Source organism: Bactrocera tryoni, chromosome 3 (genome assembly GCF_016617805.1).
Source record: "Bactrocera tryoni isolate S06 chromosome 3, CSIRO_BtryS06_freeze2, whole genome shotgun sequence".
NCBI classification, from domain to species: Eukaryota; Metazoa; Arthropoda; class Insecta; order Diptera; family Tephritidae; genus Bactrocera; species Bactrocera tryoni.
Genome location: NC_052501.1, coordinates 11,449,473 through 11,462,171, shown reverse-complemented (window position 1 = coordinate 11,462,171; position 12,699 = coordinate 11,449,473). Strand labels below are relative to the sequence as shown.

General features: G+C 34.5%; 1 protein-coding gene across 1 annotated transcript in view; it reads left to right on the top strand.

The window, feature by feature from the left end:
* LOC120771646 (laccase-1) overlaps window positions 1-12,699 on the top strand; it is a 117,953-nt gene that overhangs the window by 83,360 nt on the left and 21,894 nt on the right. The window contains exon 3 of the mRNA XM_040099757.1: window positions 10,601-11,051. Coding sequence (XP_039955691.1) covers window positions 10,601-11,051 — 451 coding nt within the window. The remainder of the gene's footprint in view (window positions 1-10,600; window positions 11,052-12,699) is intronic.

Below are 12,699 nucleotides of genomic sequence, written 5' to 3'. Positions count from 1 at the left end.
AAATAAATTTAACTAAATATATATATGTAATTACTTAAAAATGCATATGTATATGTGTAGGTAGGTAGCTGTAAAACTAGCGGTATAAACTCTTACATTTCATTTGGATAATAGATAGATATCCCGTTGATTACTCATTTCACTTTCATACAAAACTGTCTAGATATTTTTTTGCCTGGTCAATTTGTTAGGCCATTAACGGTGTAATCGACTATTAACTGCCCTGCTTGACATGGCTCGTTTGTGACCTCCTGCCTGCTGTTCGCTTGACCACCTGCACACGCACAAGCGGCCAAACCTGATATATTAAAAGACATGACTGATCAAATCTGCGTGTGTGTGTGAGTGTGTTTGAATGCGCACTTGATTAAAGCGTAAATTTTTCTCTCATTTTTCCACTTTTTACTTTTAATAAAAGTGGTTTTTGATTGTATTTTTCAATGCAAAAAATCGCGTTTGCTAAGCTTTCACTTTTCATTTTGCGAAATCAAGATATTTAAATAAGTCCGGCAATATGGAAAATCTAGTAAAAATTTAGTACTTATTTATGGAATTCCTGATTTGATATTTTTTCAAATCAAAAATATTTTTTTATTTTTCATTTTCTTTACCACAAACTTTATTATCACTTTAATCTATACGAGTATTCCAAGCCCTGTTCTCTCCACAAATTATGTTATTGGACACTACCAGCGTTTGGCGTTTTGATAGGTTTAGAATATTTCTTGGTGACAACATTAGGCGAAATGTATTATAATTGCAGAAAAAAATCTAGTCACTTTAAAACCCATAGAGTGGTCTGCAATTCGAGAGTGAAGTGTATGGAGGTACATAGGCAATTAAAAAAGGCTAAATAGTATGAACAGTTATGTTCAGAAATCCTCATCCAATCATACTAGTTAATGCTATGGTAAACGAAACCCATAGTCAATAGCTAGGCCAAGTTAGGTTATATTAATTGGTTGATTCCATTGCAAACGCCAACAGGGATCCCACTTGTACATTTTAGAACGCCGATCCGTATCACAATTTTGTTGAGGCATCTAATATCAGTTTCAGCCATCTCAACTGGTTCGCCGAAAGTATAAATGCCGAGATAACTTCAGTCTTGCAAAATCCGAACAATGGAGAAGAACAAGCCTAAATCTTCCTACATAATCTTTATTCATACATATTGGGTAGTCGAAAAGGTCTTTCGTGTTTCTAATCAAACTTGAACTTATTTTTTTATATTTATAATGAACTTTAATGAACCAAATATGTACCATTTTGGTCGATCACTTTTTGCCATTTTTCCGCAAGGAACATTATTTCATCAGTGTAAAACTTTTGTGGTTTCTCCGCGAAAAACTACGACAAGTAATTTTCACAGGCTTCTCTTAAATTCATTTTTACTCCAAGGGAGTTCTGCATTGACCGAAACTAATGGTAGTCCGATGGTGCAAGGTTAGGGTTATATGGTGGATGCATCAAAACTTTCCAGCCAAGCTCCCCCAATTTTTGCCGATTTATCAAAGATGTGGGTGGTCTAGCGTTGTCGAAGCATCAGTTGATCGGTTCTGGCCATTTTTTATACTCGTACAACCAGTTGTTTTCGATTGCTTGCTTCAATCTCATCAGTTGTTGACAGTAAAATGTAGAGTCAATCGTTCGACTAGGATTATTTCTTTCCAACCTCACCAAACACTCAGCATAACATTTCGAGGCGTCAGTCCTGGCTTTGTGACCATTTGTTGAGCTTCACCGCGTTTGGACAATGATCTTTTTCGCACATTATTGTCGTATTTGATCCACTTTTCGTCTCCTGTTACCATTCGCTTCAGAAATGGTTTGATTTACTTTCGTTTCAGCAAAGAATCGCAGATGTTAATTCGGTTCATTAAGTTTTTCACAGACGGTACCCAAACATCGAGCGTCATTTTGTAGCCAGCCTTTTTTTAATGGCTCAAAACTGTTTGATGGTGAATGCTAAGTTCCTTAGTGATGTCATGGCTGCTTATGTGACGATCTTGGTCAGTCTTTTCCATAATTCCATCGACTTTTTCAACAATAGGTCAACCAGAGCGAGGTACATCTTTCACAACGAAATTTCGAGAATGGAAACGAGCGAACCATTGTTATGCTACACGAACTGATACAGCATCAGATACGTAAACTGTATATGGTATGACACAATGTGATTGGTAGCACTGGAGATATACGACTGCAACGACATCCATTGATAAAATACGAAAAGACTTTTTCGACTGCCCAATATTAACGTTTAGTCTAAACTCTAATTTTAATTACGTTCAGTATCAAAATACAAAATCAAAAAAAGAGCTCTTCAGAAACTCCTTAATATATTCACAAAACAGGCGTATCGCTCTTAGATATAGGCGTTCTTAGGCTTTTAATCTCAAATGCATCTTTGTATGAAAAATAGCCAAAAAAATTCACCGCTTTTAAAAAATTATGTCGATGTTTATCTTAATCAAGATGCTGTGGGTATATGCCAACCGACTTAACGGTATCAAATTCAATCTTAGGAACGGAAGCAGAATTGTGACAAAGCCATAAAAAACATTTCACCAAATATACAAAAAAAGTTTTAAAAGGTCAGGACAATAGCTTATAGATGTATACATAGATCTCTATCTACATATATGTATGCACAGACCGCACTGAAGCGACAGCTGCTTTACGCTAATCATACCACATTTCCAGCTCAATTGAAAAGAAACTTTAGCCTTTTGTGACCAATTTGCAGCCACGTCACGTTCGCCAACGCAGCTGATGCGCTTTTCGGTTTGCTGCCCAAAGAAAATCAAAACAAGAAATAGTTATTTATCAGTATGCTTGTATGTTTACTTGTTAGTGTCAACTGTAATTTACGAGCTTGTACAATTGAAATTTACGAGTATTTTAATGTCATTCGGAAGCAATGTTGTTATTATTTTAGCGTTTTGCTTGTTCTCTTGTTTTTTGCTTTCTTAACGCTGGTAAGGTATGTAAATGTAGACGATTTGATTGCTTTCAAATTAGCGTAAAATGTAGAGCGACGTGTGCGCGTATAAGACACAATTAAAATTTTAATGGCGATTGCGTGGTTGCGATGTGAAATTTGATTGAAAGGTTTCGTTACTGCTGCTTCTTCTTCTCTTCTCATTTCGTGGGTTGAACTCAGTTCGAGGCATTTCTAAGAAATACTTTAATCATTGCATGTAAATAATAATTAATAATGGTTTTCAAAAGAACAGAAAACAGAAAATTTTTTATTGAGTCGACTGCCCGCTTGCGTTTCACACTTTTAGTCTTTACTCTCGAAGCCAATTTGCTTCATCTCTGAAGCATACGTTTAAGTTTTAGTATAGCCTTTAGACTTTGCAGGCATCTGTATACTACTATGAGCAAAAAATAGTTAGACTTTGTTCATAATTTTAAAAACTCTTAATTTATTCTACAAAATCTATGTCGGCGCCCTCAAAGTAATCCCCTTTGGTCCTAATACACTTGTGTCAACGTTTTTTCCAATCCTCCAAACAGTTGTTAAAGTTAAATGTCATTTGAGTTTGCAGCATAGCCAGTAGTCACTCGGAGCTAAATCAGGCGAATACGGCGGTTGCGGCACGGCATTGGCTGAAAATTTGGCGAGCAACTCTCGAAGAATCAATGAAGTATGCGACGATGCATTATCATGGTGCAAAAAGCAACAGCTGTCGGCCCATAATTCGGACCTATTTTTACGAATAGCTTCACGCAAACGACGCATAACACTCAAATAATATTCCTTGTTGACAGCTTGGCCGGTGGGAAGGAATTCGGAATGCACCAAACTCCGATAATCGAAGAAAACTGTCAACATAACCTTGATTTTTAAGCTGCTTTAACGAGGTACTTACCGCTTCGACTCATCTTTGCCACAATATTTGGTCGATTGATCTTCAGATTGTGGATCGTAAGCATAGATCCAAGATTCATAGACAGTAATAATATGTTTCATGACTTTCTGGCAGTCGGAAAGCATTGTTTCACAAATTTTGGAACCAACCGTGCTTTCATTTTTCTTAGGCTCAAATGATCTTTCAAAATGGGTTTCACTGATCCTCCCGATATTTCAACGATATCAAACGAGAATCGTCGATTCTCAAGTACCAATTCCTTTATTTTATTTGCGTGTTGATCATCAGTTGATGTTGATGGCCGTCCTTACCCACATGATAGAATTCACATCCAAAAAGTTTGGTTATTTTTGAAACACACAGTGCAAGTTCTTTATCATTACTACAAAGTTTGTTGTGCCTTCTAAGCTCAAACCTCACTAAAAGTATTAAATAAGTTCTTTAATTTGTTCATTATATCAGGAATTTTTATTAGCCCTTTAATACTCTAGCACCTTTACCAAAATTAATTTAAATGTTTAATCAACTTCACCTCAGCTGCAACTTTTAAAATTAAAAAATTGCAAAAATGACTGCAAAAATGTTATATATAGAATTCCACTAAAACTCAATTATTGACACTATTATTTCGTTACTGCATTCCACATTTTTGAACAAATCGTTCTAAAATACTCGGCATGCGCTTAAATGTTTGCACACCTACTGCCATTAACTAAGATATGTCACCAAATTATCAATAAACATAAATAAGGGAATGGCCGTACATAATTACTTATACATTTATTTAAGTATATATTTATAGTACGCCCAATTCACTTTTTGTTTTTCAAAAACATTATAATTAAAAAAAAATGTGCTCTGAATGTGTCACCTGTTACTATATCCAAGCATCATTACCTCCTTATGATTTTTGGATAACGGTACAGGCAGAGGTGATACATACAGAACAAATAATTTTTTTTCACAATTAAAATTTTTTTAAATATTTCAATTATCATTCAAGTGGTTGTTGAACTTTGACTATAAGCTTCAAGTACTAGTATTAACCCAATAGATTCATTAATATGAGGAGGAACAATAATCCTATTCGATTTGTCACTGCTCTGCTCAGTATCTTTAAGATCTGCTCGCTAGTTGAAAATACTAAAAGCACGAACAAAGTTATACAACTGAAAATGTTATGAGAGGATATGTTGATTCCTCATAAAAGTGCTGAAACTCCTGATGATTCTATCTCTACTTCATTATACTAGTCTGTTGTTATTATACTAATTGTTTGTTCGATCCACCACTCTTTGAATTTTGCTGCTTTAAAAAAGACTAGTGCTTGTCCACAGCAAACTTATGTCGGGAAAATCAAAAAAATCCATCAAAGTTAAAGAGAATTAACAAATATAAATTTTAACTTAACAATTATTATACAAAAATTATTCAATACACTCATTTATATAGTCATTTACAAACATTTAAACAAAAAATCGTTTTTTTTTAATATATACAACCTTAAACCTACGCCTACAAGACATATGTATAAATATACACCAGCACTCATTGTACCCAACTAAGCATAATCACACTCTCGTTCAATTGCTTATCTGCTCCACTTCGTGGAGCTGCGAGTGAATAAACATACACAGACGACTTGTAGTTGTGTTACTAAAATTGAAAGTGGTAAACGGTAATCACTGGTTTCGTTCCAGACTGCATAGCACCGGCATGCCAAAGCCGTTAAGTACACAATTTTAACAACAATAACAATAAAAACAACATTAACCTTGTCAGTGGCGAATGTAACACAAATTGGTCACAGTTTGGCTTGAGAGACACGGCAACGAAGCAATATACATTTGCATTTGTCCACTCAACATTTGACAAAGATGTGAATCAATGCATGGGGAATAAAGAAAAATGTATAAAAATTTCAGATTAAAAAACCGTTATAATATAAAAGCAATGTAAGATTGAATTGCTCATATCGGAATCGCCAATAAAGTTGTAGCTGAAAGTGAAAATCGGTTAGGCTATGAATCGAATTATTCAATTCAATTCAAAAAAGTATCGACTGCATATAATCATTAGCGCAAATTTACGCTTGTTTGTCAAATCAGCTGCTTCACCTCACTACTTCTGCTTACAGTGCTGCCTTGGTTTTCGGCGTAACGCTGAGTTGCATTTTTTAATAGTTGTTTTCGTTGAGTTATCACCACATCTGTGTCTCACGCGCAGTGGTCATGGTTGAGCAACAAATAAGTTCAATGGAGTTTTGATAAAAAATCTTTTTTATATTTATAAGCGAGCAATATTTTTTATAATATTTCATTATTATACAAATCCTTTTTTTTAATTTTTGGAATTTTTATTGGGTTTTCCTATTTTTTCGTATTCTCCATATTTTATTTTTATTTTTTTAATTTTTGGAAAATACTTGAGTGACTGTATTTATTTCTTTTATGTTATTTTTAAGCAATTATTGTTGGTTTTGTAGGCTCACAGTTGTAGGGAAAGTATTCAAGGGCTTTGGTTTAGACCTTAAATTGATTTATATCGCATTGCACTTGATTTTGCAAATGGAAACTAATGAGTCTTGACAGCTGTGGTAAAAGTGACATTGGTTAAGACAACGTTTTTGTGATTTTATATATTATGTGCTTCAAGTGTAAGCGTGATAACTTTTCATAGCGTAGCTCCGGGCTTTAGAATGTATGTAACAAGTCTAATATTCGATATAGCAATGTTTTTATACCCTAAACTGGGTATATTAAGTTTGCCACGAAGTTTCTAATACCCAGAAGGATACGTCGGAGATCGTATAAAATGCATATATAAATAATGTGTGAGCTGAGTCGATTTAGCCCTGTTCACTTGTCTGTCTGCATACATGCGAACTAGTTCTAAATCAGTTTTTGAGATATCGCTCTGAAATTTTGCATACGTTCATGCCTACCCGAGAAGCTACTCATTTGTCGAAACCACCGATATTGGACTACTACAGCATATAGCTGCCATACAAACTGAACGATAAAATTTAAATTCTAGTATAGACAAGTTTTTTATTTGAAGAGATATCTTCACGAAATTTGGCTCGAATCATTATCTGAAGCAATAATGTAATTTCCATAAAATTTGTTTAGTTCGGGTCATTATAGCTTATAGCTGTCATACAAACTGAACGATAAAAAACAAAATCTTGTATGGAAAACTTTTTTGTTTATACAGATATCTTCACGAAATTTGGCTTAGATAATTGTCTAGAAGAAAGCTAAAAAACTGTTCAAATTGAACTACTATATCATATAGCTCTCATACAAACTGACCTGTCGAAATCAAGCCTTTGTAGGGGAACCTTTTCTATTTGACGAGATATCTTCACGAAATTTCACATGTGTTTTTGTTCAAGGCAACGCCTAAACCTGAAAATATATTGCTCAGATAGTTACCTTCCAAACTGTCTGATTAAAACCTTTCCTCAATTCCTTTTATGGAAACATATTTTATTTGTGAAGGCTGTTATAGCTTCAGTAGTAGTAGTAACTCAACTTAAAGAATTTTCCTTTTTTTTTAATTTTCTACACCTTTTTGCAAATTTTACCCAACCTTGAATTTTTCTACAAAATACTAACTGCACTAATTTTACTATTTGCTCATGTAAATTGTTTAAATTGCCACTTAATTAAAATTGCAATTATCTAATGCATGAATTGCGTTGAAATGTGCAATTTAGTACGTTTTCCGTTACCGCAACCAAGTTTTTCGTTAATGCGTTATTTGTTTAAGCATTGGAATGTGTAATGTTTATATACTTAAATACAAAAATATATAAAAAATACACACACATTTATATATACACACATATCTAACACTCTGTTTACTGCTGACTATATGAAGTTATCTTTTCTACATACGCTTTGTTGTTATTTTCTCACTTGCTCTTGGCGCACTCAAGCGTGTGTCTTAAGGGGCCTTAATGCCCTCAGCCGTCATCACCTTTTTGCCAACGAAGCGGCTAAACGTCGACGATATGAGTGCGACCATAAAGTGCCGTGATGCTTGAAAAGTTCTGCCATAAAAATTATAAACAACAATAACTACATGCACACCTCCACGGCACACAGGTGCCAGCGTGGCATTAAATTAGCAGCACTATTTGCCTTTTCAAACTTTACTTAGCACTCAGACATTTTTGTGTGACCCGGCAATCGATTGGCAATTGTTCTGCCAGGTATTTTTCCCTCAATGCGCTCAAACGTCAAATAAAGAGGCGCACCCATCTTAAGCTTTGTGGATGACTGCAATAAGAAGTAAAGCGTGCATTACACGCTTGTTGCAACATGAGCAAAAAAAAACAACGGCTAGCAAGAACAACAATTATACTAGCTATTTTAGTGGCATGCCGTAAAGGTCAGTCGGTAGCAGTTGTTGTTATTATTGTTGTTTGTGTTATTGTTGTAAGTGTTATTGTTATTGTTGTTGGTGTGGCCATAGTCTGTGTTCTGCTAGACAATACACCAGCTTTGTTGAAGGTGTACCGGTTTTCGTGTTGCACATAAAATGCTGAATGCTGACTGACATTCAACTCAAAAGACTTAAGACACATACTCGCTGGCTGGCTGCCTTAATATATATGCGCATGAGCACAAATGTGACTTTGTGTGCAAATTGGAAAGTGTAGTTATAGTGGCTGCGGTTAAACAGTTATAGACACATAGCATAATATTTGTTTTGTTATGCTACTTTACAGTTAGATTACGGTATTTGTTTGGGACGCATGTGGCGGTCACAACGAAACTGAAAGTTAAGCAGCACAAAACAGTGGAAAATCTGGAAAACACACTGATGCCGGCTAAACACTTTAAGCCGCGAGCATTCGTTGATAACCATTTTCCATCAGTCAATGTCAAGGATTTAATGCTAGACATCATGCAGTTCGTCAAGCGTTGCGGCAAGCAAGTGTGTGTGTGTATATAGCAATGGTACAGTCAGTTAGCTAATTTGTTGTTGTATGGTTTGTTGTTTGGCTTACATTGTTTATATTTACAAATAAATATGTATGAATTTTTACTTTTATTTTTTATTATTAGTTTTTTTTTTATTTTGTTTGACATTCATGTCATTGCTTTCTAAGCTCTTGTAATGTTAATTTTGCGTGAAAGCAAAATCATATTCACAACTTAACAATACATTGATATAACCTATACATAAAAGTGATAGTAAAGCATTTCTCTACACTACACAATAACAAAAAAAATTAAAAAAGTGAAGTGAGTTGGAGTTAACCGGCGCCTGTGGTTTGGTTATGAGTAGCGATTGCTACTATGTTGCAAATAAGTGTCAATAAAATCGTAAAATGTTTGAGAAAATAAAAGTAATTTACATAACTGCGCCTTTATTTATTATTATTATTATTTTATAATTTTTTCAAAGCGAATTTCATTTCAAAAACCGCAGAAATATCAAAAGAATTACCGACGTCTGCGCTTGCTTTTCAATTATAATGAATAGTTAAACTTATTCAACTTGAAATAAGCTCTAAACAAATGATACACACAAACAAACTACCCAACCCAAAATAACTCAACCTCAGCGCTGGCCTGTGAGACCTTACGCTGCCTGCTTGTGACTTCACTAGACTCTATAGACTCTCTTAATTTATTTGTTTAACTTCAAGGTATTTTTTTCTGCAATTTTTAGTTTTTCTCTTGTTAGCAGAATGCAATTATTTTATTTGCTATTGTTTATTTGTTACTTCTCCATGCCATCGGTTTTAATTTTTGGCTTTGTGCGCCACCAAAGTTTCAAAGTTTTCGACACTTAATTTTCTGCTCCAAAAAGAATCGAAATTATGTAAACTGCCTCGTGCTGATTTTCACGCCGACAATGACACGCAAATTGAGAATAATAATGCGATTGAGTGCGCATGTGCCAGCTGCTAATGCACTGAAGTGCTAGGAAGTCGTGAGTAATGGGCGTGCTATTGCTTTGTATTAGCATATTTTCGATTTCATTAAAATCGATTTACTTTATTAGTTATTAAAGGAACTAGCAGATAATACCTTACAGTTAGTAGTAAAATGAAAAAATATTTCAATTGTGCGGAAATTAAGTATCTTAAGCAAATAGTAAACAGCGGTTAAGTAAGCTAAAAAACTATTTTAGTATAGAATCATTATTATGGTTGAACTTTGTATATTTATAGTGATTTTTGTACATATAAAAGCCACAATTGTTTCATTTTTAGTATTAAAGTAAATGAGGCAATTCCCTAAATTTAGGCAACAATTTGGATTAAATATTCAAAAATGTCGTAAAACTGTGGCCTACATTTAGGCTGATTTTAGTGAAGTCACACACCCCATTTAATCAATCAGTCAATCAATTTTAATTATATATTCAAAAATATCGTAAAACTGTGGCCTACATTTAGGCTGATTTTAGTGAAGTCACACACCCTACTCTATTATAAATATAATAATAATCGAAAAGAACACAAAAAAGATCTTTACTAATTATTATTTTCAAAAACCGTAAACCTAAACGGGAATATTTGTCACAACAATGATGGATACGATTTTAATGAAGTCACACACCTTACTCAATTATAAAAACCATATGATAATAATAATCGAAACAAAACACAAAAAAGATCTTTAATAATTATTATTTTCAAAAACCGTAAAACCTACAAACTCAATTTTAACACAAACCTCTTTTTTATCTTCCAGATCAAGCGACTGCTGGCTCGCTGTTTACGCCACGCATTGCGACCACATCACCATTGGAGTCACCATTCTTCTCAGCCACACATGGCGTCGTGCAGACACATCCCTCATTGGGCGCCAGCATACCCAGTCCACTGCCTTTGAATGGCAATAGTTTGGGTAGCGGTGGCGGTCTGTCCAATACGCTTAGTGTTGGCAGTGGTTATCTGAATTCGCGTGGCAATTTGCCAAAATTCAATACAGCACGGTATCCGACTATTGCGAACACAGTAGTCGATCCAAATCCACAATCGCCATTCCGTCATTTGGATTTCTCCACTAGTGCCACCGCCGAATTAAGGCGCAATCCGACATTATCGGCGCCAGATGAGTGCGCACGTGCCTGTCGTGAGGGTGAACCACCACGTATCTGCTACTATCATTTCACTATGGAATTCTACACCGTGCTGGGCGCGTAAGTAAAAATTCAAGTCTACATATAAAAAAGAATAAACTTGATTGAGGAGTTTGGTTTAGATATTCGAAAAGAAAGTTTGGAATATTGGGTTAAATTAGGCTTGGTTTCAGGGCGACTAAGCAATTTATTTGTGAAATTTTATTTAAAACAATTGTTTTTTGATAAAATACTTATAATAGTAGGTTTGACATACATTATCGAAGAGTTTCTATAACAAGATTTTAAAGAGTACAGAATTGGCTGATTTGTTATTATTTAAGGATGACATATCTGGCAGACTGAATAGTCTTATCGTTTACATAATTTATCATTTCCTACTCTTTATTACGTCATACATTTGCGGCAATTAATCAAAAAGAAGGAAATAGTTTTGGCGTCATTGTTTTTTTTATTATATAATACTCCAAATTGCAGAATGAAAAGTTTAATCAAAAATAACAACAATTTTTCGAAACTTTTCACACAATTTTCAAACGAAATGACAATCTTCGCCGTTGACGGGAATATTTGTCACAACAATGATGAATACCTGACATACCGCGGGAATTATCTGCACAAATCACACACACATACATTCAACTCCTCAGCAATTTGCGAACACATCAAAGAAATTGTCAACCGCATAATTGACGTAGTAAGCAAAGTTAGTAAGCCATAAACCATTCTGTTAGATAGCGGTGACAGTTTGCTATTTAAAGTTTATTTATGTACTTGCCTTGTTGCTTACCAAAACCACCACGAGTGCGCCGAGCACAAGAAGAATAGCGCGAGTCTCACAAAACCAGCGAATAAATCGGCATGCCACATTATGCACCACTGATCCAAAAGCCTCCGATGGATAGCAACAATAACGAATGCAGTAACAATAGCAGCCAAAGTAGCGTTGGCAGCAGAATAAAAACTAGTCCCAGCGACTTGCACTGAAGCATAGTGGCCAAATGTTGCAAAAGCTTTGTGTTAGAATAGCAAAAACAAAAGCAAACGGGCAAAGTAAAAGCAATGGAAATAAGCAAGATAAATCGATGCTGCAATTTGCATACTTTCATGCGCATATATGTTTGTATGTTTGTACACGCATGCGTGCAAAAATGACATATAGACACACCAACACAGCAGCGAATTTATTAGCATGCCGTGATAATCGCAGTTATATGGCGCCGCACAAGAATGCATGCCAACAACCAGGTTGTTGTTGTGATATGGAAATGTAAAAAGTGAGAGTATTTGCATGTTGAGAAGTGACTCTGGCGGAAACTTTGTAACTTACTAAAGAAAGAGATTTGCTGTATATGTAGTTCTTAGTGTTTTATAAAGATAAAGATAAAGATAAAGATAAAGATAAAGATAAAGATAAAGATAAAGATAAAGATAAAGATAAAGATAAAGATAAAGATAAAGATAAAGATAAAGATAAAGATAAAGATAAAGATAAAGATAAAGATAAAGATAAAGATAAAGATAAAGATAAAGATAAAGATAAAGATAAAGATAAAGATAAAGATAATGATAAAGATAAAGATAAAGATAAAGATAAAGATAAAGATGTTGACGTTGAAGACTCTATCAAATATATACATATGTACATCATCATCGGGACGAAACGAGTCGATTTAGCCTTATCCGTCTGTCTAAGCCCCTCTGATTT